This window comes from Anoplophora glabripennis, unplaced genomic scaffold (genome assembly GCF_000390285.2).
Source record: "Anoplophora glabripennis isolate ALB-LARVAE unplaced genomic scaffold, Agla_2.0 scaffold511, whole genome shotgun sequence".
NCBI lineage: Eukaryota > Metazoa > Arthropoda > Insecta > Coleoptera > Cerambycidae > Anoplophora > Anoplophora glabripennis.
Window position 1 is genome coordinate 322,652 of NW_019416595.1, and position 22,696 is coordinate 345,347.

Here is a 22,696-nt window from a genome sequence, read left to right on the forward strand (position 1 = left end):
AAATAAGATCCACTTCTTATTTGTGGAAGGGCGAAATGGGCGTTGACTATTAGACGCCTTCATTATAGCCATCCTTGTCTATCACATGGATTTCTATGGCTTACTTTATCGCTCTCACGTAACTTCAGATAGACCATCGGTACTTTCCTACCCTGTATAAGAATAAAAGAGGAAAGTACTTTCGACAGAATGTTAATCATTAAATCTACATGTTAGATTATGAGTACCTCTAATATCGTATCTAAAGGAGAAATATTTATGAAACTTTCTCTGAACTTTGAATTTTGAATAAGTGACTTACATACATATATTGGGTTGCAAAGGTGGCAAAGGTGCTTAAGCTTCAACCTGACAAATGCATTATACAATAAAAAGCCTGTGTACACTCCTTTAAAATGTTTAGCAGTTCTTATAATGAAACCAAGACCTTTATTAACGTTAGATATAACGTAGTTCATTTCGTATTCCCATTTCACCCAAAATAGGTATACTCGCAAACAATAGGCTTAATTTTTCGTATATATGTCATAATACATTTTATTATGTTCAGTGACAGTTTATTATTATATTATAAGTACAAAACAGTCATCAACAGATGTTAAACAGCTAAAATTAAACATGCAATGCAATGCAAGCAATGCTTAAACATTAAACAGCTGAAGTTAAACAGCTTAAAATCGTTGGCATGTAAGAGAACATTAGAATTAATGAAAATAATAGCGGACCAAGAAATGAACCCTGAGGTACTGAACTCCAAATGATCTTACCTACGTAAGATTTTAAAAAATGTATGGGCATACCAATTACGAAGAAAGATCCCTTGATACAACCTGTCAAAGGCTTTTAGATTAAATCAACTTGTCCACAAGTATCTAATATCATAGCATGTGTAGGTAATTATCGCTATTTGTCATGACTTCGAGTTATTTTTGAAATAATGATGATAATAATTCACACTTACCTACGCTACTGCTAATTTTACGTCATAATCATACTTTTATTTAATAAAGAAACATTAATAATTGAAATATAAGCTAGATGTATTAAAAATAAGAAAATAATAAAGTAAAAAAGAGGGTAATTAAATACTATGAAAATATTAACAATAACCTCAATTAACTGAAATAATTGGTATCTTTTAAATAATTCAAGCTGTTAGTTATTTTTCTTAAGAAATTGCCTATTACGATTTTCTGATAGTTTTTCGACACAGTAGTCGATAAAATTGACTTAAAAACAAAAAATACAAATGGTAATACTCCAAGATAAAAAAAATTGAAAATCGACCCATACGTTCTAAAATATAGTATAGCTGCTTAAAGTGAAAAACTATATGTACGATATAAATCAAGGCGGATCTGTCGAAATATCCCACTTCTTGGATGTAAGAGGGGAGGACAAGCTAATTTTTGCTGGAATACCTTCAGTGCAACTCTCACAATAAAAGTGTAGATCCCTAGATCTGGGCGAGGTCCGGAACATTTTCAAAATTGCAAATATGTTTAAAAAATTAAAAAACAATACTTATTTTATCTTAGTTTTTTACTTATATCTTGGAACCTATGCATTTTGGAAAAATATTGAAATGGAAAAAAAGTTTTATAATTGAATTTTGCACAATACCTATACTGAAAGTTAAAAATGTTTAAATTTATTACCGATGTTGCAAAATAGCAATAATTGATGAAAAAAAGGCGAAATAATCAAGTTTTTTGGATAATTTTTTTGAAATATTTTAATTGCTTCGAGGGCATTCTAATTTTGGTAAAAAAAACTGTAGACTATAATAAAGCAACATACCAAATTTCATTAAAATAGGTTCGATAGTTTTCGCAAAATAATTTTTTGAAAAAAATTTCGAATAAAAAATTTTCGAATTTTCAAAAAGTTGCACAGCCTCAAATAAAGCATCTAGACATTTGAAAAAAATTTTACATATAAAACATCGCTTATCCTTTCAAATAGTTTTTGAAAAATTTAAATCGGTTGATTAGGACGGCCACAGTAAATTGTTTAAATCTCTTTTTTATTTTTAATCAATTAGATTGCATTTATCAATTTGCAATTTAGTTTTTTTCAAAAATTATAATTTTAAAGTACTCGGAAAAACGCTTCTTTTTTTTAAAAAAAGTAAAATTCTGTTTATTGGTTCTTGAGATATAAGCGGTCAAAGTTTATCGGCATTTACCGTTAATTTATAAACAAATTAGCAATAATCTTTGATGCAGTGGCTTAGTTTTTCCGAGTTCTAAGCTGGAAAAAATTTTCATATCCATAAGTTATCGGCAACATAGATAAAACAGTGGAAAAGCTGTCGCTCGCACGCGCGAAAAGTGACTCAAAACACGAAAAGTGGGGGAGGGGGCTTTCGCTCCGAGACTGAATTCGGAGGTTCAAAATGCGAAGGTGCAAAAAAAATTGCTTTATCTCGGCTTCTAATGGACCTATTTCGAACTTTTTTTTTAGTCCGATGTCTCGCGAGCCACGGAATTCGAATATCGTAATACCAACTGTCTAATTTGCACATATTTTGTTATAAACAAAGTTTATTATACTGTATATTTTACCCTGTGCTATTGCATTTTCTAATGAAAACAGTTTTTTACGTATGTACCGGGTGATTCAGTTTGATATTCGCGGCCCTCTATCTCTTTTATTTTAACAAATAGCTATAACAAACCCTATATATTTTTAAATCGCCGCTCAAACTCTATCAAATGACATTATCAGATCGTCTCCATGGTAACATATGTCAAAATTGCTATAGTCAACTGTTTTTGTTCAAATGGCACACTATATATTTTTTTATCGATTCTGAAAGATATTTTTTTTCTGCGTTCAGCTGTATAAGTATATAAGTCTATAGTTTCATTAGAAATATTGCTAGAAAAACAACAAAAAAGATGAACCCTGCTTTCAGTAGCTTTATTCAGAAAAATGATAGCCAGCTGCGGAAACAACTGAATTTTGACGTTTCTAAATAACGGTTTGTCAAAATAATTGACATTTTGTGCCTACCTATTCTATCTATACTTATTATAACATGAATACTTACAGTAATCAAGAAATACTAGATATGATTTTAATTTATGGAGAGCGCCGAAAGAACGCTAAAGCTGCCAGCTATTTATACCAACATCGTTTTTCTCAGAGACAACTTCCATCAGATAAAATTTTCGGAAAGTTAGACAGGAATTTGGCGGCAGATGAAAGTTTTTAAAAGAAAAGAAGAGTTTTTAAACCCAGAAAGGCAAGAGATGAAGAACGTTCGATGAAGATATTGTATAGATTTCTTTCTTTGGCCTTACCTAAATGATATTGACGACCTTAAAAGCAAAATAAGAGTAGAATGTCGGAGATTAAATGAAGAAACACTAGAATGTGTTTGTAGAGAGTGATAAACAGAGCTATTCTGTGTTTGGAAGCAAATGGAGGTCATTTTGAACATTTGAATAAGTATTGTTTTAAATTGTTATATTATTATCGTATTAATAATAAAATATGTTACTTTAAAAAACACAGTAGCTTGTTTCCATAGCTCGCTATCATTTTTCAGAATAAAGGTACGAAAAGTAGGGTTCATCTTTTTTGCTGTTTTTCTAGCAATATTTCTAATGGAACTATAGACTTCCTTACATAGCTCAACGCAGAAAAAAAATGTCTTCCAGAATCGATAAAAAAATATATAGTGTGCCATTTGAACAAAAACAGTTGACTATAGCAATTTTGACATATGTTACCATGGAGACGATCTAATAATGTCATTTGATAGAGTTTGAGCGGCGATTTAAAAATATATAGGGTTTGTTATAGCTATCTGTTAAAATAAAAGAGATACAGGGCCGCGAATACCAAACTGAATCACCCGGTATATCAACACTCTGAATATGAATGTATTTAATTATAATTATTACAATTATTTAAATAATTTTTGTTTAAACAAATTAAAAAAAATTTTTAAACATTTTTGCAGTTTTGAAAATGTTCCGGACCTCGCCCAGATCTACACTTTTGTTATGTGAGTTATACTGAAGGTAATCCAGAAAAAAATTGCTTGCCCCCTCTCACATCCACCTCAAAACAGATCCGCCCTGATCTAATATGTATTATATGACAGTATAATTATTACCAGATTAAATGTGCGTTAATGTACATAATTCGCATAACAGATTTGTACCTGTAATAATAGGCAAATCTGGATGATTTAGTGACAGAAGAGTTAATCTATTCAATGGAATTGTTTAAAATACAAAGAGTAGCTAAAATCTTAAAAGATAAAACACATTTATAAACAAAATCGATTTCTAAATATTGAGTGTAACAGTACTCACTCACAGTAACTGCTATTATGTGGAAATGTTATTGGAAATCCATTATAGTAATTACATATAAATATTTGATTAATACGAGTATGTCAAACTGTTAAGTATCAATATTTCTAGCTCTAGAAACAACTTGAAATGACTTGATTGTGTCGGTAATTAGAGAAACTGTTTCTTGTCGTTATACTTACTTATAGAAGTGGCAACATTTTTGATATCTCCTTCTGTTATAACAACTTTGACAGCATCATCCATTGATAGTTCCCCATTGCTACTATAAGAAGCCGAATAATAGACTTCTGAAAACGTAATTACTTCCTCATTAGCTAAAGGTAAAGATATAATCAAAGTCGATTTTCCTTTATTTATGTTATCATCTTCAGTTGCAGTTAATGTCAATACAAGCTCCCTTGTAGAGCTGATGATGTCACTTTCTAGAGGATTAATGACGCTGATATCCCACTCATTTGTAGACGTAACTTTAACTTCAAAGTTACTTTGATAAGCTGCAATATGTTGGCATTGTTATGAAATTAATTGTGCACAAGTGTGTGTTACACGTGTTTGAGGATATAGTTTTGTGTTGGCTGTGTATGATGATGTGTTATGTGTACTGTGTAGTGTTTTCTATTCAGGTGTTCATGTGTAGTTCCTCTATACTTACAGTCTAAAGCGACTTGAATTTTTTCAAGATCTGCCTTGTTTGTCACAGTTATTGTCTCATCTAATACAATTTTCACTTTACTGTCCTCTTCTACATACTGAGCGATGTAGTGAGGCTGACCAAATTCAGGTGCCAATTTGACTTCTTCTAAAGGCAAATGCAACACAAGAGCTGCTTGACTGAATGCGCTGCTTCCGGTTTCGGTAGCTGTTAAAGTTAGTATAAGATCTGAACTGTCTTTAAAGGCATCATCGCTAAGTGGTGACTTAACATTCAGTTTAAATTGTGAACTGCTAGTGTCATAAACGACTTCCAAATAGTTCTTGTAACCTGTAAAACATAAAAAGTAATGTCTACTCCGACATCGTTAAAGTTTAGACTTACTGTCGTCGAATGCTATAGTTATGGCGGTTAAGTCTTCTTTGTTTGTAATTGCAATGATGTCTTCTAGCGTTACGGATGGTTCATCACCCACTGTATATATGCCGTCGTAGTATATACTTGAGAATTTAGGTGCGTCGTCGGTATTTGCCACAGGTAACCTGATAAGTAAAACGGCTTGTCCATATTCATCGTTATCCGACTCTGTGGCGGTGAGTGCCATGACCAAGTCAATCTTTCTGTTCAGAGTGGTCTGGTCCAGATTATTTTTAACAGTCATTTGCCAAGAACCACTTGTTTCATCGTATGTCATTTCAAAATTATTACTGTAATCTGAAATAAATTAGTTAGCGGGGTGTGTGTGACTGTAACCGGTTCCACTTACTGTCTAGTCCTATGGAAATAGCGTCTAAATTCTCTCGGTTGGTTATAATCACAGATGAGTCAAAGGCAACTGTTGCTTTTCCATCAGATATTTTATATATAGCTGTGTAATAGGTTTGTGAAAACTTTGGTGCGTTATCAGTATTAAGGGAGGGCAAAGCCAGGTCTATTGCAGCGTGATCTGTTAGAGAGTTTTGGGGATTGGTTGCTGTTAAAGCAACTACTATGTCAGTTTTTTGGGTTAGTATGTCGTTAGGTAACTGTTTAGTTACCTTCACAACCCAAGATTCACTTTCGCTGTCATACTCGATGCTGAAGTAGTCGCCGTAGTCTAAAATCAGAAGTTGATGAATTCGACCAATACGAGTTACCATCGTTCTGTCAGACGAAATGTAGTGCAGAGCTAAGTCACTTACTTTTGTTTAAAAGCTCGGCTTTAATATACAGAGTGAATCAAATTAGATGGAAATTTAAGCCATCTTAGGATTTATTCAAACAAAAAATTAATGAAACTGCATCAAGCTCCACTTTCAAGACGAGTTCAAGTAGCAGATAAAGAACTCGATACTTTCGAAACATAAGGCGATATTTATTTATGTGATATTTTAACTTACTTGCTAGATATGGTTTTGATTTTTATAAAATAACATAACTTAAAATCACAAAACTGAATTTTTTCAGTGGGTAGCCGAAATTGTCAAGCAAACAAATATGGCCTGTAAATCGAAAAGAAATAAAGGTATAAAATTTCTCATTTGATTGCTTGATAGATGAATTTGTCTTATATCGAGTTCGAGAATTTGTTATCAGTTTTTATTCATATACGGGCTTACGCCCGTGTAAAATATTGAGGTGATGCTCATTGAAAATTAAGGGGTTAAAAGGAAACACCGCTTAAAAAAGTTAAATTATTTACAAATTTACTGGATAATTGCAAGGAGCAGAAGTAACCACCGTCTCTACAAGTAATTTCCTGTACATTTTTTTCTGTCACCAATATGATGATTTACAAATGTGTTTTTTACAGATCAACTTATTTGTTATAATTGTTAGAAATTGTTAGGTTTTATAATAAGAACATGCAATGACTTGAAAAGTCATGAAAAGTCGATGAAATCCTTGTATTATGCTTATATTTACAGTAGGATTTTTGCGAGTGTTATCTGGAACCCCACTTATAACATATTATAGAATTAGATTAGAAAGATTGCAAAACAGATTCGCCCGTTACTTAAATTTTAGAATAAATGACATCTATAATGTTCCTAATATTACAGTGACAAAAAAAAACATTTAAATTAATTACCCTAGTGAACCGAAGATTTCATTCAGACATCATATTTTTGTTCAAATTATTAACAACTTGATGGATTGTCCTGAACTTCTACCTTTGTTAAACTTTCACGTTCCATCTATAAATACTACAAATAATTATTTATTCGGTATAAATTATAGTAGAACTAATGTAGGTATGAATAGCTGCAGAATAACGTCGTCCTTTAATAGTTATTTATCAAATAACAATGGAGGTGTTGATATACTATCATCATGAAATAAATGTGCGCATGTGTGCGTGTGCGTGTGTGGGTGTGCGTGTGGGGGTGCGTGTGGGTGTGCGTGTGCGTGCGTGCGTGCGTGCGGGTGCGTGTGTGTGCGTGCGTGCGCGCGCGCGCGCGCGCGCGAGTGTGTGTGTGTGTGTGTGTGTGTGTGTGTGTGTGTGGGTGCGTGCGTGCGTGCGTGTGTGTTTTATATAGTTGAACAGAAATTAAGAACATAGTACTAGTCTAAGAGCCGCATAGGAAAATTTTTCTAATCAATTTAGTCACCGTCAGAGTCTATGACTTAAATACTACCTAAAACCTAAAAGAAAACATTTGAGCACTATACCGTCACTTCTTCGTGGCACATGGGTTGTCAGCGGAAAATCAAAATTTCCAATTTTGAGCCGGGTAAATTATTTAAATAGAAATTGACGGCATTTCGACCCAAGACAGAAAAATAAGACGTAAAAATCTTATGCCGTACAAAAATAACGGTTCTGGAAAGAATAAAAAATTTTCATTTTCCAAATATTTTCACTAATGTAAAAATTATAGAAAATTGTACCTTATTTTAAATAAAGATATTTATTTGAAAGTTATATTTTACTATGCCGTACGAATGCACTAGCTTTAAGGGCTTTTACGTAGACTAAGGAAAATTATTAGACACCCTAAAATTAAAAAAATTTGAAAGCGCTATATAAAACTATACCTCAAGTCATTATGCCGTACATTTTTTTATGGCACATGAAGTCACAGTAGGGAAATGGATTTTCCGCTCAAGGAATGGATATTTTAGTGAAATGTTCCTGTACGGTATTTGTGCCCTTTTCGAATTCATTAAAAATTAGCTATTAAAAATTATTGCTGTATAAATATCGTGGCACTAAAGGGGAGAAGAGGCACCAAAGTTCCAAAAAAACTGCAATTTTTTTTTCCATGCAGTAGTTTTTAAAATGTGTACGCACATCTACAATTCAATTTGTTTGTTTTGCCAAAATTTATTTTTTATTTTTCAATTATACCGTATACCTTATACATTTTGAATCCGATGCAACAAATAAAATAAAATTGTTTTTGTTTTTAATAAGTATATAAAAACTTGCATTTGGCCATCTATCCCTATTCAGTTGGGTGAGTTAGCCAATGCCATTTGGGAGAGATGGCCTTATAATAAGTATAAATGGTATTAATATAAAAAAAATGTGACAATAAAAAATTTTATAATGAAAAAATAAATTGTTATTCAATATCTACTTATTATGCTTTTTTTAAACGCAATTTTGCCACAGTCTTGGCAAATGTTTAGGAAAGAAGAGCAATTTTCATGGAACCATCTTCATATAACCTCTTGCATATTTTCTTTCAAGCGTTTTTCTAGGAATACCATAATTTGTAGAAACCAACCAATATATTTCCGCTTATATGTTCACAATATCACCTATTATGCAATGGACATAAAAATTGTTAGCGGCACAATAATGTTTTTCTTCTCTTAGTGCTTAAATATCACTTTGACGCATATTAAAACACAGTGCTCGTATTCAGTTGTCACATATAATGCCATATAGGACATACAGTGCCATCTATCGAATGCTGAATTAAGTTTTGGCTGTTGGCCACCTCACCCTACCCTTTACTCTTTACCCTAATAATTTTTATCATAATTTTCTTTGAAAAATAATTTATTTGACGCTGATGATGCGATCACGATGAAGATTTCTGAAGTGAACTCGAAAGTAGAGATGAGGAGGACAAGGAGGAAGATTAAGTTTTCGTATGTATTAAGATCAACAAAAACAAAAAAAAGATAAGTAAAATATGAACGTTATTAATACTTCCTTCAAATATCAATTAAATGTTTTGGTAATTATTATAAATTTTTTGCATTGAAAAAGATAAAATCTAAAACATATATTGATTAACATAATTTACATTTTTATTGGTCTACTTGGAATTTACGAAACACTATCTCTTTTCATTTTATTGTTTATACAATTTATGCATATATTATTTGTATATTCCATGCAAATGTAACGGCAATATAATTCTTCATCATTACTTAACTCCCTTCATAATCTGCAATGAAAGCCGTACAGGAATTGTTAATTATTGAGTATAGTAAAATTGAGATTTTAAATTATTTAAATATTTTTTATAGCATTCGATGAATGTTCCATCAAAAATGTACGGCGATATAATTTTTATTATTTTATGGTGTTAATGTTATGGGGTAAATGCCGTACAGGAATATATAATTTCATAATGTAGTGAAAATGCCTTGGAAAATGCTACTAATTATGGAAAACTCTGAAATTAAAAATAGACGGCATCCACAATTTTGTTAATATTAACCCTTGAATAATTTAAAACAGTAATAAAATTGAAAATATATTGTACTATAGTAGCGTCAAATGGATTTTCCAAATTGCAATAATGATAAACAATTTTTTTTATTCACGGCCAATTGTTTTTTTCTGTGGTGCCAATAATTTTGTAATTTTGTATAAAGACTATAAAGTGGAATAACTTGCTTCCGAAATTTATGCCGTTCAAGAAATAATGATTTTTACCCAAAGAAAAATGGCGTTAACTTCAGAGCATTTACAATTATTATGTAATACACTTTTTTTAGCCAAATATTTTGTACGGCACTTATATTTTTCATTATTTTAGAGCATAAGTAAAACTTATAGAGCCAGTACATTCGTACGGCATAGTAAAATATAACTTTCAAATAAATATCTTTATTTAAAATTAGGCACGGCGTAGGTAGTTTTCTATAATTTTTACATTAGTGAAAATATTTTTTATTCTTTCCAGAACCGTTATTTTTTGTACGGCATAAGGTTTTTACGTCTTATTTTTTTAATACCTGTCTTGGGTCGAAATGCCGTCAATTTCTATTTAATTAATTTACCCGGCTCAAAATTGGAAAGTTTGATTTCCGCTGACAACACATGTACCACGGAGAATTAACGGCGTAGTGCTCAAATGTTTTCTTTTAGGTTGTAGGTAGTATTTAAGTTATAGACTCTTACGGTGCCTAAATTGATTAGACAAATTTTCCTATCCGGCTCTTAGTCCAGTACTGTGTTCTTTATTTTCTGTTCAACTACATTTTTTGTTTTTTATGCCATTGATAGATTAAAATATTTTCCATCATTTATTAACAAATTAGTGGAAACTATTGTGGGTTTATAACCTGTAGTATTTCTTAAACTATAAAATAAATAAATAAATTTGATCTCTCCTAATTTCATTTGTAAACGGAATATTAAGTTTTTGAACAAAAAAAATATTCTGATTATTAAAATGAAAATTTTGCAGTAAACCGTTGTCTTGTTAAATTATGAGAGGTGTTCATTTCATGGATAATGATTTTTTATAGTTTTTCGTTTATAATTAACAGTTCTATTTATTTTTATTCATTTCAATATACATATTCTTTATTGTAATAAAAATTCCACGCAACATATATTTTTTTTGCTCGAAAACTATTACATTTAATAAAAATAGAAGAAATTTGTGTCACATAAATTGAGCTATATAAAAAAAATAATTGACCATATTAGAGACAGGAAAAACTTACTTTGAGATGGTTAATTCTACACCTTGTTACCTTGTAAATGGCATTTAGGAAAATGTACGTAATTTCAATCATAATAAACACTAAATTCTTTCTCTCTCCTATTAAAGGTTAATAAATCCTCAAGTAGGGGACGGAGAGATTTGTTTTATATGAAAAAATAATTTCCAACAAGGAATAACTTCCTTAATTTTTTCGCGCTTATTTTTTATTTACACTCTATATAGACTTGACTCATTCTGTACATAAGAAAAATATGATATAATATATTTCCTTTCAAGAAGATTGAATTCGTCGATAAAAATATTTGTAGTAGTTATACTTCGTCAACGATAACTTGATTAAGTTAATTAATACAGAACCAAATCGTATGAAAAAACGATAGCGAAGCAAGCACTGCCCTTTTACTTTCTCGATACTTACTATCTATGGATAAAGTAATGCCGGCAATATCATCTTGGTTTGTTATAGTTATAGGAGTGCTAAAAACGACATTTGTCTCACTGCCAGTGGACACGTAATTAGCTGTATAGTACGTTTTCGAAAATATAGGCGCTACGTCATTCTCAGGAAGCCTCAGGACCAACGCTGAGTAACCCTCTTTGCCGGTGTCACTTTCTGTCGCGGTCAAGGTCATAACAAGTTCAAAGGCACTAGTCAATACAGAGCTATCGAGGACTTGCTTAACTTTTATGATCCACCTTTCATTTTCTAGTTTAATTTCAAAGTGGTCGGTGAAATCTATAAACATTCAAGTACAGTATTGTTAATTATATAAATACGGGCAGTCACTTACTGTCCAGTTTTATGGTTAATTTGCTGGAATCTTCCACGTTGTCAAACGCGATTGGGGTGTTGAATTCAATTACGCCTGTGTACTTTTCGGGGTAATCAGCTAAGTAGTATGCTTCTGAAAATACAGGACCGGATTCCGAATCAGTCGTAGGTAGTTCTATTACTAGAGCTGAATATCCCTTTATGTCGTTGTCGGTTTCGGAGGCAGTCATCGTCATGACAAGTTCTTTGTTCTTACTTAGAATTTCGTCTCCTAAGCTTTTCTGTATATTTAATATCCATTTTTCCGACGTGTAACTTACTTTGAAATATTCCTCATAATCTACAATTGTCATTTGTAAATGCGATATTACAGTTTAATGTACGTACATGATTTAAATTACATCTATGAAACTGAAACGTACGCACTGCTCTTTCAGTTTATGTTTATATTACATTATTAATTTCATTTTTTGTCAAACATTTTAATTACAATTATTCAATTATTTGTATAAAAGGTGTTTTAATTTCATATACATTTCTTTATTAAATATAAAGAAATGTCACCATTAATTAACTTTGATAAAAAAAATAGTTCACTACTTTGTAAATTGTTTTATACTTACTGTCTAAACTAATATCTATTGTACTGGGATCATCTATGTTGGTAAAGCTAATCTCATTTTCGAATTCAACCGTTTTAACGCCGTTGTCCGTATATTTTGCCAAATAATAAGCATCGGAAAATTCTGGAGCTAAATTATCAGTAGAAGACGGTAATTTTATTACAAGTGCTGAACGAGCTTCTTTGCCATTTGCACTTGCGGTTAATGTTATGACTATTTCTGTGTTCTTTTGTAAAATTGCATCATCGAGACCTTTTTCTATAGTTACATGCCAGCTATCATCGTAATTTGCGGCAAAATTATCACCGTAATCTGAAAATAAAATAGAAACTCGTGTATTCGTTCTCGACCCTGTTACCCGTGGGGACTTACTGTCAAAAGTTATGGTTACTGAAGAAGGATCATCAACATTTTCAAAACTAATGGTATTCTCGAATTTTAGTTCGCCCGTGCCGCTTTCTGGGTAATCCGCCAAGTAATAGACTTCTGAAAATTCAAGTCCTGTTTCAACTGCGGCACTTGGCAGTTTGATGACCAACGCAGAAGATCCCTTTTTGCCACTTCCGTCTGTTGCAGTCATTGTGATAACTAATTCCGTTTCTGTTTGAAGAGTAGTGTCATCCAGAGCATTTTTTATGTTCAGATACCATTTAGATTTAGCCGTATCGTATACAACGTCAAAATTACTAACGTAGTCTGAAAACCGCATTTTTAGATTGTGTGTTATAAATACTCTATGATTTCTGGCGAATGCCTACTTACTGTCGAGTGCTATGTTTAGGGTGGATAGATCATCAACGTTTGAAAATTCTATAGGCTCGCCGAAATCGACTGAACCACTTCCTTTTTCGGGGTAGTCGGCTAAATAGAACGCGTTCGAAAATTGGGGCCCTATTGTGTTCTCTTGAGACGGTAGTTTCAGCACTAAAGCTGAGTACCCTTCATTTTTGAAATCCGGGTCGGTTGCAGTTAAAGTAATAAGAAGTTCTGTTTTTTCCTTTACATCATCATCAAGAACACTTTTGACATGTATGTACCATTTCCCATCGCCATATTTGACTTCGAAATTTTCCGAATTCTCTAAAAATATCATTTGCAGTATTACTGGTTTTGCTCTGAATTTTCCCCAAGCTTATCGCATGTGTTATACTTACTATCCAATGTTATTGTCACGGAGCTTTGATCTTCGACATTTGTGATTTTAATCGGATTTTCAAATTCTATTATTTTCGTATCGTCCTCTACGTACTCAGCTGTATAATATGCATCGGAAAATATAAGGGTGTCATCATTGGAGGCTGTCGGTAACCGTAAAACAAGCGCGGATGTGCCAGGGTTTACGCCTTCGGATTCGGATTCGGTTGCGGTCAGAGTTATAACTATTTCCGGATCTTTATGTAGCAGGCTATCTTCGAGGCTTTTTAATATTTTAATGTACCACCTATCCGAATCGTACAAAATTTCGAAATAAGCCGCGTAAGTTGCTAAAAATAGAGACCACAGAGCGTTAGATACTTATATGTAGGATGTTACAAAAAACCATCATCCACAGATTATCTGGGCAAACATAATAAGACTTTTCCTGACTTTTCCTTTTATTTAAAAGAATTTGAGAGAAGTTAGTTATTTAGTAAACAGTTATTCTTGACGGCTGGTAGGTATTATTCGAGTATTATAATTAAATCGATACATCATTATTAACAATTTTAAGCATGTACGAATTATTAGCGATTAGTGTGTGTCGAAAACAGCTAAGAATCTTACGGAAATAAATGGACAGTACAAAAGAATGATCGAGCTAGTCTGAATATTTCATAATGCTTTTATAAGAGCAAAACTGTCACTTTTGCCACGACTAGACTATCATAATATTTTATCAAGGAATGTATTATATTCTTTTCTATAGCAAATTTTAAAAACATTAGTTTAGTTACGGTTACTAAATTGAGTCTCTTTTTAAAACATCTCTTGGTACCTAGTCGAAATTTACTAGGGAGAATGCATGGCAACGAAATAAATAACTATTGTTTTATTCTTCTCACCCAATTTTGCTGTGTTGACATGTTCTGCGCGAAATACAAGTAGAAATGTGGGAAGAAAAACTTCCTTGTGACATTTTAAAGTAACTAATACGGCTGATGAGTGCGCTCCATTAAATAACTTTTCATAATGTTTTCAAATATAGTAAACGGATACACTGCTAAAGAAATTAACTGACGCTTGCAAACCTAAATATCGAATGAAGGTGAAATTTCTATAAATATCTACTTCAATAATTTTAGTAGTTTAGATTTTACAATACAATAAAGTATACAAATTAGAAACTTCTAATCATAAAAAATCTGTCATTATTATCTCACTCAATGACACCAAAACTAAGCAAGATCGGTCGTTTTACTGACAAAAACTGACTGAGAAAAGATGTGGATTGAATGTGGATATTATCAGAAAATACTCTAATTTACTTCCAAAAAACGTAGCTCACCAGAAGTTACCATCTAATATGTGGAAATAAATAACTTGTACAATATTCTTAAGAAAATAGTCAATTGTTAAAATCTGAAATGTATACCGGCCATTGCTTCCGCCGATCTGAAGAAAACACTCAGTGATGAAACAGAACAGTCTTATAGTTCTACGTCTGTACGGTTATTACAAGGAAAAAATCTGTTAATTGTACGAATAAAGTTCATATTACTTCAAATGAAATGTAAATGTTGATTTGCTTTGTATAAAGCACGCTTTAGAATTTGCTATAGAAAAAAAATATGTTTATTTGTCGTCTTTTAAGATACTATTCTATTGAAGTTTTGCTCAATGTTTGTGTAATTTTGATTAAAAAATCTAAGCGCGAACTATGATAATTCAGTGATATTGCTTTTTATTGCAATATTTGTATTTACTTTATACTTAAATCGACTATGCCAAGAATTTTGGTAAAATATTCAATTTACTTTTTGTGCTTTAAAATTAGATTTATTTAAAATCGATATAATAAGAGAGCCTTCTGATATTGGAACACAAACATAATAAATCAATAAAAAATTTCAAGATTTCAAAGTGTCAACTATCTCCACGAATGAAGACTTGGGTTTTATTAATGAAAGAGAATCGAATTTACTGGACAATTTATGGTTTTAGTCTTCCGTAACTTATTTTCACAATTGTCAAACTGAAACCAAATATTTTGTGCTAAAAAATATAAATAACAAAAGAAAATCAAATTATTAATTTATTTAATTCGACTATTAAGTCGTTAAGCACCCAATAATATTTTTGTTAAGGTTAGTTTGTCACTTAAGAAAAACTGGGAATTTAGTAAACCGTAAGCAAAACCTTACTGAATTTTATTTTTATTTATTTACTGCAAAAATTGTACAAGAAGGAAATACTTGCTTCAAAATATAATACATTGAACCATATGCGTGTGCAAAAAAAAACAGGTGGACAATGAGTGATACAACCCCTTTTCCTCCGTGCATGCTTTGATTTTGTTTCATCAAAATTGCAATGTTGAAATAAAAGTGCAGTTTCTACTGAATACCTTACAAAATAGCAGCTATTTGTAAAAACTTTTTTTAAACTTTTAATTTAGACACCAGTATACTAAAGAAAGGAAAGTCTCATTATATTTGGTTAAAGGCTTGACCAACTTTTTTGTAAAACCCTGTATTAAAAAACCTTAATCATCAACTTAATAGTAAAAATTATATTTTCGTAGTAACTCATCTATCAAACCTACTCTTATCGTTAGTTTTAATTATACATAGTATCAAGTTTTACTTACTATCCAAGCTTATCGTAACACCATTTTGATCATCTACGTTTGAAATCTCGAGAGGACTGAGGAATTCAATCACTGCAGTACCCTTTTCAGGATACTCTGCCAAGTAATAGGCCGCAGAAAAGCTTAGAGATGTGCTATCGGTTCCTGTAGGTAATTTTATAACCAGAGCGGACTCTGCTTTATAACTGTTTTCTGATTCTGTCGCGATTAAAGCCATAACAAGTTCGGTATTTTTTTGCAAAACAGTCTCGTCCAGACTTTTTTTTATTTGTATGTACCACTTACTTTCATCTTGTTTAATTTCAAAGTAGTCTCCATAATCTGAAATGAAGTGGAATATACAACTTCGATTATTAATCTGTGTGTGTATAGTGTACCCATTGCATTCGAGTTATTTATTGGTATGGAAGACGGTGTAGATTCCGGTCGTTTCAAGTTATGAGTAAAATGAAGTGCAAAGTGTGAATGTATAATGTCCTTTACGTTGTTCTTATGTAATAAGTGTGAAATATACGTACAAAAGAAGAGAACTTACTGTCTAATTGGATTTGTATATCTGATTTGTCCTCAGAATTCAAAAATTCTATTGGAATTTCGAATTCAATATTAGCCTTGCCATCTTCTGGATAATTTGCTAAATAGTAAGGCTCTGAGAATCTTAAGGCTCTTCCATCTGCAGGAATAGGCAACTGCATAACTAAAGCGCATTTTCCTTCGTTTCCACTATTAGTATTTTTTGCAGTTAAAGTCATCAGTAGTTCTTCGTTGTCAGTTAACACGCTATTTTCAAGACTCTGTTTAATGTTGATGTACCACTTCCCTGAGTCGTATTTAACTTCGAAATTTTCGGCATATGCTGCAATTTGATTATTACTGTTGATTAATTTGGCATGATAGTTTGTGGGGTTACAGAAACAATTATCGTTTAAAGTGTAATGTTGGTACGTATGGATATTTTTACTTACTGTCCAAGCTTATTGATACTTCTGTTGGATCATCAATATTGTCAAGGACAATTGATGGTTCGAAATCGATTAAACCTGAACCGGTTTCAGGGTAAGTTGCAACGTAAAATGATTTCTCGAATTTTAGGGACGATGTTTCCTCGGTTGAAGGTAGCTGCAGAACTAGAACGGATTCTCCCGCTGTTTCACTTCCATCCTCTGTCGCTGCTAGAGTTATAACGAGTTCTGTGTTTTCTTGTAAAACAGAGTCTGTAAGGCTTTCCAGTATATTTATATACCACCTATCTGAATACTTTACTTCAAAATTGGTTGTATAACCTGCAAGAGTGATCGTTAAGAGTTTAAGGTTTTGTTGTATGAAATATTTTAATTTACATTTCATACGTTATATTTGTTCAGTTGTGTTGAGGGGGGGATTCTTAATCAAACTAGGTGTAAATAATGCATGTGTTGCGTGGTTTTGCATTCATGAACAAAAGTCGCCGTTGTATAACTGTAGTTACTGATATTGTGCAACTATTTACTGTTTGAGTTGCGTGTTGATTTTGTAATGCAATACTTACTATCCAAAGTTATCGTCACACTTTTCGGATCATTCACGTTAGTGAATTGTATTGGATCTTCAAACTCTATCGTGCCAGAACCTAGCTCTGGGTATTGTGCTATGTAATATACCTTTGAAAATGCAGGAGCTTCTTCGTCGCTATCACGTACCAATTTCAACACTAGAGCCGCTTGACCATTGTCCGTGTTATCAGATGTAGAAGCAGTAAGAGTTATAATAAGCTCTTTATTTTTTGTTAAAGTGTCGTCATCCAAACTCTTTTTTATGTTGATATACCATTTGTTTGAATCATACTTAATTTCGAAATTTTCGTCATATTTTGAAAATTTAATATTTTGGATTAAAACAGATTTTATAAATAGCGTTATGTGGTAATGTGACTATGTGTAATATCGTAGGTATATCTGATATAAATGTTAAAATATATATCATATCCTGTTGTATTTTGAAGTTGTCGCTGGCTTGTATAGGATTATTGTATTTTCGTTGTTAGTCGCCTATTTGTAAAAACTACTTACTGTCTAAAGCAATTGCTACATCTTCTGGATTGTCAATGTTGGAAAGCTCAATGGAAGGCTTAAAATCAATAGTTCCAACACCATCCTCTGGATAATCTGCTGAGTAATATGCTTTTGAAAATTTAGGTCCAGCTTCAGTGTTTACCGTTGGGAGTTTTAGAACTAAAGCAGTTTCTCCAGTATCTTCTGTCCCTGTTTGGCTTGCTATTAATGTTATAACTAGTTCAGACTTTGCCTTTAAAATGGCATCGTCCAGGCCCTTCTTTATATTTATAACCCACTTGTCATTATCGTACTTAATTTCAAAATTGTCTGCGTAATCTGAAATAATACATTTGAAAAATATTGAAAACGAAATACACAAAGGTACATCTAGGACAGTAAATGTAATTCGTTCGGTTTTGGTTGGCATTAGTTTTATGGTTAATACATTGAGTTGTTGTATTCTGAATATTGTGATCTAGATGTTGTACAATTGGTTTTGTTAAATTGGAACGTTGAAATTGTATAATTTGTAAAAGGAATTATGGGCAAAACCACAATATTGGTCTCCATTTCTCCATTTCTCCATGTGAGACGTGTTAAACTGATTGGTTGTAGTGATGAATGTATATCGCAGGTACATTATTTGTGTAGTGTATATGTGATATTGCAGCTGATTAATGTTTGGTGTATGTTGATGAATTCACTGTATCATAGTTGTCGGATGTTAGCTTGTAAACCTTACTTACTGTCTAAAGTAATAATTATATCCTCTGGATTGTCGACGTTAGAAAATTCAAGGGAAGGCTTAAAATCAATAGTACCAACACTATCTTCTGGATAATCTGCTGTGTAATATGCTTTTGAAAATTTAGGTCCAGCTTCACTGTTTACCTTTGGCAATTCTAGAACTAAAGCGGTTTCTCCAGTATCTTCTGTTCCTGATTGGCTTGCTGTTAACGTTATGACTAGTTCAGAGTGTGCCTTTAAAATGGCATCATCCAGGCCCTTCTTTATATTTATAACCCACTTGTCATTATCGTACTTAATTTCAAAATTGTCTGCGTAATCTGAAATAATACATTGGAGGAAGTTTGAAAATGAAATATATTAATATACATCTAGGACAGTAAATTTAATTCGTTCGGTTTTGGCTGGCATTAGTTTTATGGTTAATACATTGAGTTGTTGTCTTCTGAATATTGTGATCTAGATGTTGTACAATTGGTTTTGTTAAATTGGAACGTTGAAATTGTATAATTTGTAAAAGAAATTATGGGCAAAGCCACAATATTGGTCTCCATTTCTCCATTTCTCCATGTGAGACGTGTTAAACTGATTGGTTGTAGTGATGAATGTATATCGCAGGTACATTATTTGTGTAGTGTATATGTGATATTGCAGCTGATTAATGTTTGGTGTATGTTGATGAATTCACTGTATCATAGTTGTCGGATGTTAGCTTGTAAACCTTACTTACTGTCTAAAGTAATAATTATATCCTCTGGATTGTCGACGTTAGAAAATTCAAGGGAAGGCTTAAAATCAATAGTACCAACACTATCTTCTGGATAATCTGCTGTGTAATATGCTTTTGAAAATTTAGGTCCAGCTTCACTGTTTACCTTTGGCAATTCTAGAACTAAAGCGGTTTCTCCAGTATCTTCTGTTCCTGATTGGCTTGCTGTTAACGTTATGACTAGTTCAGAGTGTGCCTTTAAAATGGCATCATCCAGGCCCTTCTTTATATTTATAACCCACTTGTCATTATCGTACTTAATTTCAAAATTGTCTGCGTAATCTGAAATAATACATTGGAGGAAGTTTGAAAATGAAATATATTAATATACATCTAGGACAGTAAATTTAATTCGTTCGGTTTTGGCTGGCATTAGTTTTATGGTTAATACATTGAGTTGTTGTCTTCTGAATATTGTGATCTAGATGTTGTACAATTGGTTTTGTTAAATTGGAACGTTGAAATTGTATAATTTGTAAAAGAAATTATGGGCAAAGCCACAATATTGGTCTCCATTTCTCCATTTCTCCATGTGAGACGTGTTAAACTGATTGGTTGTAGTGATGAATGTATATCGCAGGTACATTATTTGTGTAGTGTATATGTGATATTGCAGCTGATTAATGTTTGGTGTATGTTGATGAATTCACTGTATCATAGTTGTCGGATGTTAGCTTGTAAACCTTACTTACTGTCTAAAGTAATAATTATATCCTCTGGATTGTCGACGTTAGAAAATTCAAGGGAAGGCTTAAAATCAATAGTACCAACACTATCTTCTGGATAATCTGCTGTGTAATATGCTTTTGAAAATTTAGGTCCAGCTTCACTGTTTACCTTTGGCAATTCTAGAACTAAAGCGGTTTCTCCAGTATCTTCTGTTCCTGATTGGCTTGCTGTTAACGTTATGACTAGTTCAGAGTGTGCCTTTAAAATGGCATCATCCAGGCCCTTCTTTATATTTATAACCCACTTGTCATTATCGTACTTAATTTCAAAATTGTCTGCGTAATCTGAAATAATACATTGGAGGAAGTTTGAAAACGAAATACGCAAAGGTATATCTAGGACAAATATAATAACAAAACTAAAGTTTTCAACATATTCTGAAAATTTATGATGGGTATTTAAATATTCCAACCCAACAATTCCCATAAATTGTACAGTGGTGTGTGTCTGATGGTTCTATGATATTGTAGATTATTTCACATCATTCTGCGTGTTTATTTGTGATATAATATGTAGTTCATGTAATATAAATTCGAATAAACAAATTTACTGGTAGCTGACGAAAATTTTCTGTGTGCTGTCGAATTTACTCATCTTTGGTTGTTGATCGTGTATGTTTACAAATCTTACTTACTGTCTAAAGCAATTACAACTTCCGTAGGATCATCGATGTTTGAAAATTCAAGAGAAGGCTTAAATTCAATAGTTCCAGTACCATTTTCTGGATAATCCGCTGTGTAGTATGCTTTTGAAAATTTAGGTTCCGTTTCAGTATCTTTCTTTGGTAATTTTAAGACCAAAGCAGCTTCTCCAATAACATCCTTGTCAACTTGGCTTGCTATTAATGTCATAGTTAGTTCAGAATTAGTATACAAAGTGGTTTCATCGAGGGGTTTCTTTATTTTCAAAACCCACTTATCAGTATCATATATAATTTCCAAGTAGTCCACATAATCTGAAATAATACAGTTCAGACATTTCAAAAAAAACATTTGTAAAAGGTGTTTCTAGAACAAATTTAATTTTAGTTCGGGTTTGACTCGTGTTGGCCTCGATGTAAGTAAATAAACTATTTGTGTAAGATGTACTTAGATACCTTATATCATTCCTTTCATCTTGTTAAATTGTAACGTTTAGATTGTATTATCTGTAGAGGACGAACTTATGGAGTAAAATTATGATAGTGTAGTACTTCTTCTGTATTTCTTGTGAATTAGGTAAGTGTTGTATTGACGTGTAAAGCTGACATATATATCGCGAGTACATTCTTTTATGGGGCGTATTTATTTTACATTGTACTTACTGTCCAAAGTTATCGTCACAGTCTTCTCATCATTTACGTTAGTAAATGTAATTGGATCTTCAAATGCTACTATACCAGAATTTTCTTCTGAATATTGTGCTATATAGTACGCTTTAGAAAACTCAGGAGCTGCTTCATCTTTAATGCTTGGTAAATTCATTACTAGAACCGTTTCACCTGTGTCTGATATACCAGATGCCGAGGCAGTCAACTTTAAAATAAGTTCTTCATTGTTCAATAAAGTATCGTCATCTAGACTTTTTGTTATTTTGATGTACCATTTATTTGAGTCATATATAAGTTCAAAGTTTTCAGTATATTCTGAAAATGTTTAAAATCAGAATTTAGATTCAAGATAAATTCTGTAAGTTAAATTGTGTGGTGTCAGTAGTAATATGCAATATCTTAGGTGATTTCTTGTACTGTGGGGATTTTTTGCATGTGGTTGAATTTATTGTACCTTCATTGTTGGTGGTGTGTTTGTAAATTTTACTTACTGTCTAAAGCAATTACAACATCCGTAGGATCGTCGACATTTGAAAATTCAAGAGAAGGGTTAAATTCAATACTTCCAACGCCATTCTCTGGATAATCCGCTGTATAGTATGCTTTTGAAAATTTAGGTCCCGTTTTAGTTTCTACCTTTGGTAATTTTAAAACCAAAGCAGCTTCTCCCGTAACATCTTTTTCAGCTTGGCTTGCTATTAATGTCATAGTTAGTTCAGAATTTGAATTTAAAGTAGCATCATCCAGAGATTTCTTTATATTTAAAGCCCACTTATCAGAATCATATATAATTTCTAAGTAGTCTGCGTAATCTGAAATAATACGTTTCAAACATTGCAAAAACGACATTAAAAAGAACAAATTTAATTCTAATACAAGTCTGATTTGTGTTAGCGTTGATGTGAGGAGATATCCTGATATTCGTATTTCATTCAATTCATATTGGTAAACTGTACTGCTTAGATTGTATTATCTGTGTGGAATGGACTTATGAACTAAAATTATAACGGTGTAGACATGACTTCTATTGTTTGTAATTCT

General features: G+C 32.1%; 1 protein-coding gene across 1 annotated transcript in view; it reads right to left on the minus strand.

The window, feature by feature from the left end:
• Window positions 1–22,696, minus strand: part of LOC108911331 — a 69,281-nt gene that overhangs the window by 14,545 nt on the left and 32,040 nt on the right. The window contains exons 20-39 of the mRNA XM_023455029.1: window positions 22,147–22,467; window positions 21,650–21,970; window positions 20,981–21,301; window positions 20,310–20,630; window positions 19,579–19,899; window positions 18,848–19,168; window positions 18,117–18,437; window positions 17,034–17,351; window positions 16,604–16,924; window positions 16,069–16,389; window positions 13,436–13,765; window positions 13,044–13,361; window positions 12,654–12,977; window positions 12,282–12,593; window positions 11,678–11,998; window positions 11,305–11,622; window positions 5,753–6,082; window positions 5,371–5,700; window positions 4,987–5,316; window positions 4,514–4,828 (exon numbers count right to left, since the gene is read on the minus strand). Of these exons, the coding sequence (XP_023310797.1) occupies window positions 4,514–4,828; window positions 4,987–5,316; window positions 5,371–5,700; window positions 5,753–6,082; window positions 11,305–11,622; window positions 11,678–11,998; window positions 12,282–12,593; window positions 12,654–12,977; window positions 13,044–13,361; window positions 13,436–13,765; window positions 16,069–16,389; window positions 16,604–16,924; window positions 17,034–17,351; window positions 18,117–18,437; window positions 18,848–19,168; window positions 19,579–19,899; window positions 20,310–20,630; window positions 20,981–21,301; window positions 21,650–21,970; window positions 22,147–22,467 (6,435 nt within the window). The remainder of the gene's footprint in view (window positions 1–4,513; window positions 4,829–4,986; window positions 5,317–5,370; window positions 5,701–5,752; window positions 6,083–11,304; window positions 11,623–11,677; window positions 11,999–12,281; window positions 12,594–12,653; window positions 12,978–13,043; window positions 13,362–13,435; window positions 13,766–16,068; window positions 16,390–16,603; window positions 16,925–17,033; window positions 17,352–18,116; window positions 18,438–18,847; window positions 19,169–19,578; window positions 19,900–20,309; window positions 20,631–20,980; window positions 21,302–21,649; window positions 21,971–22,146; window positions 22,468–22,696) is intronic.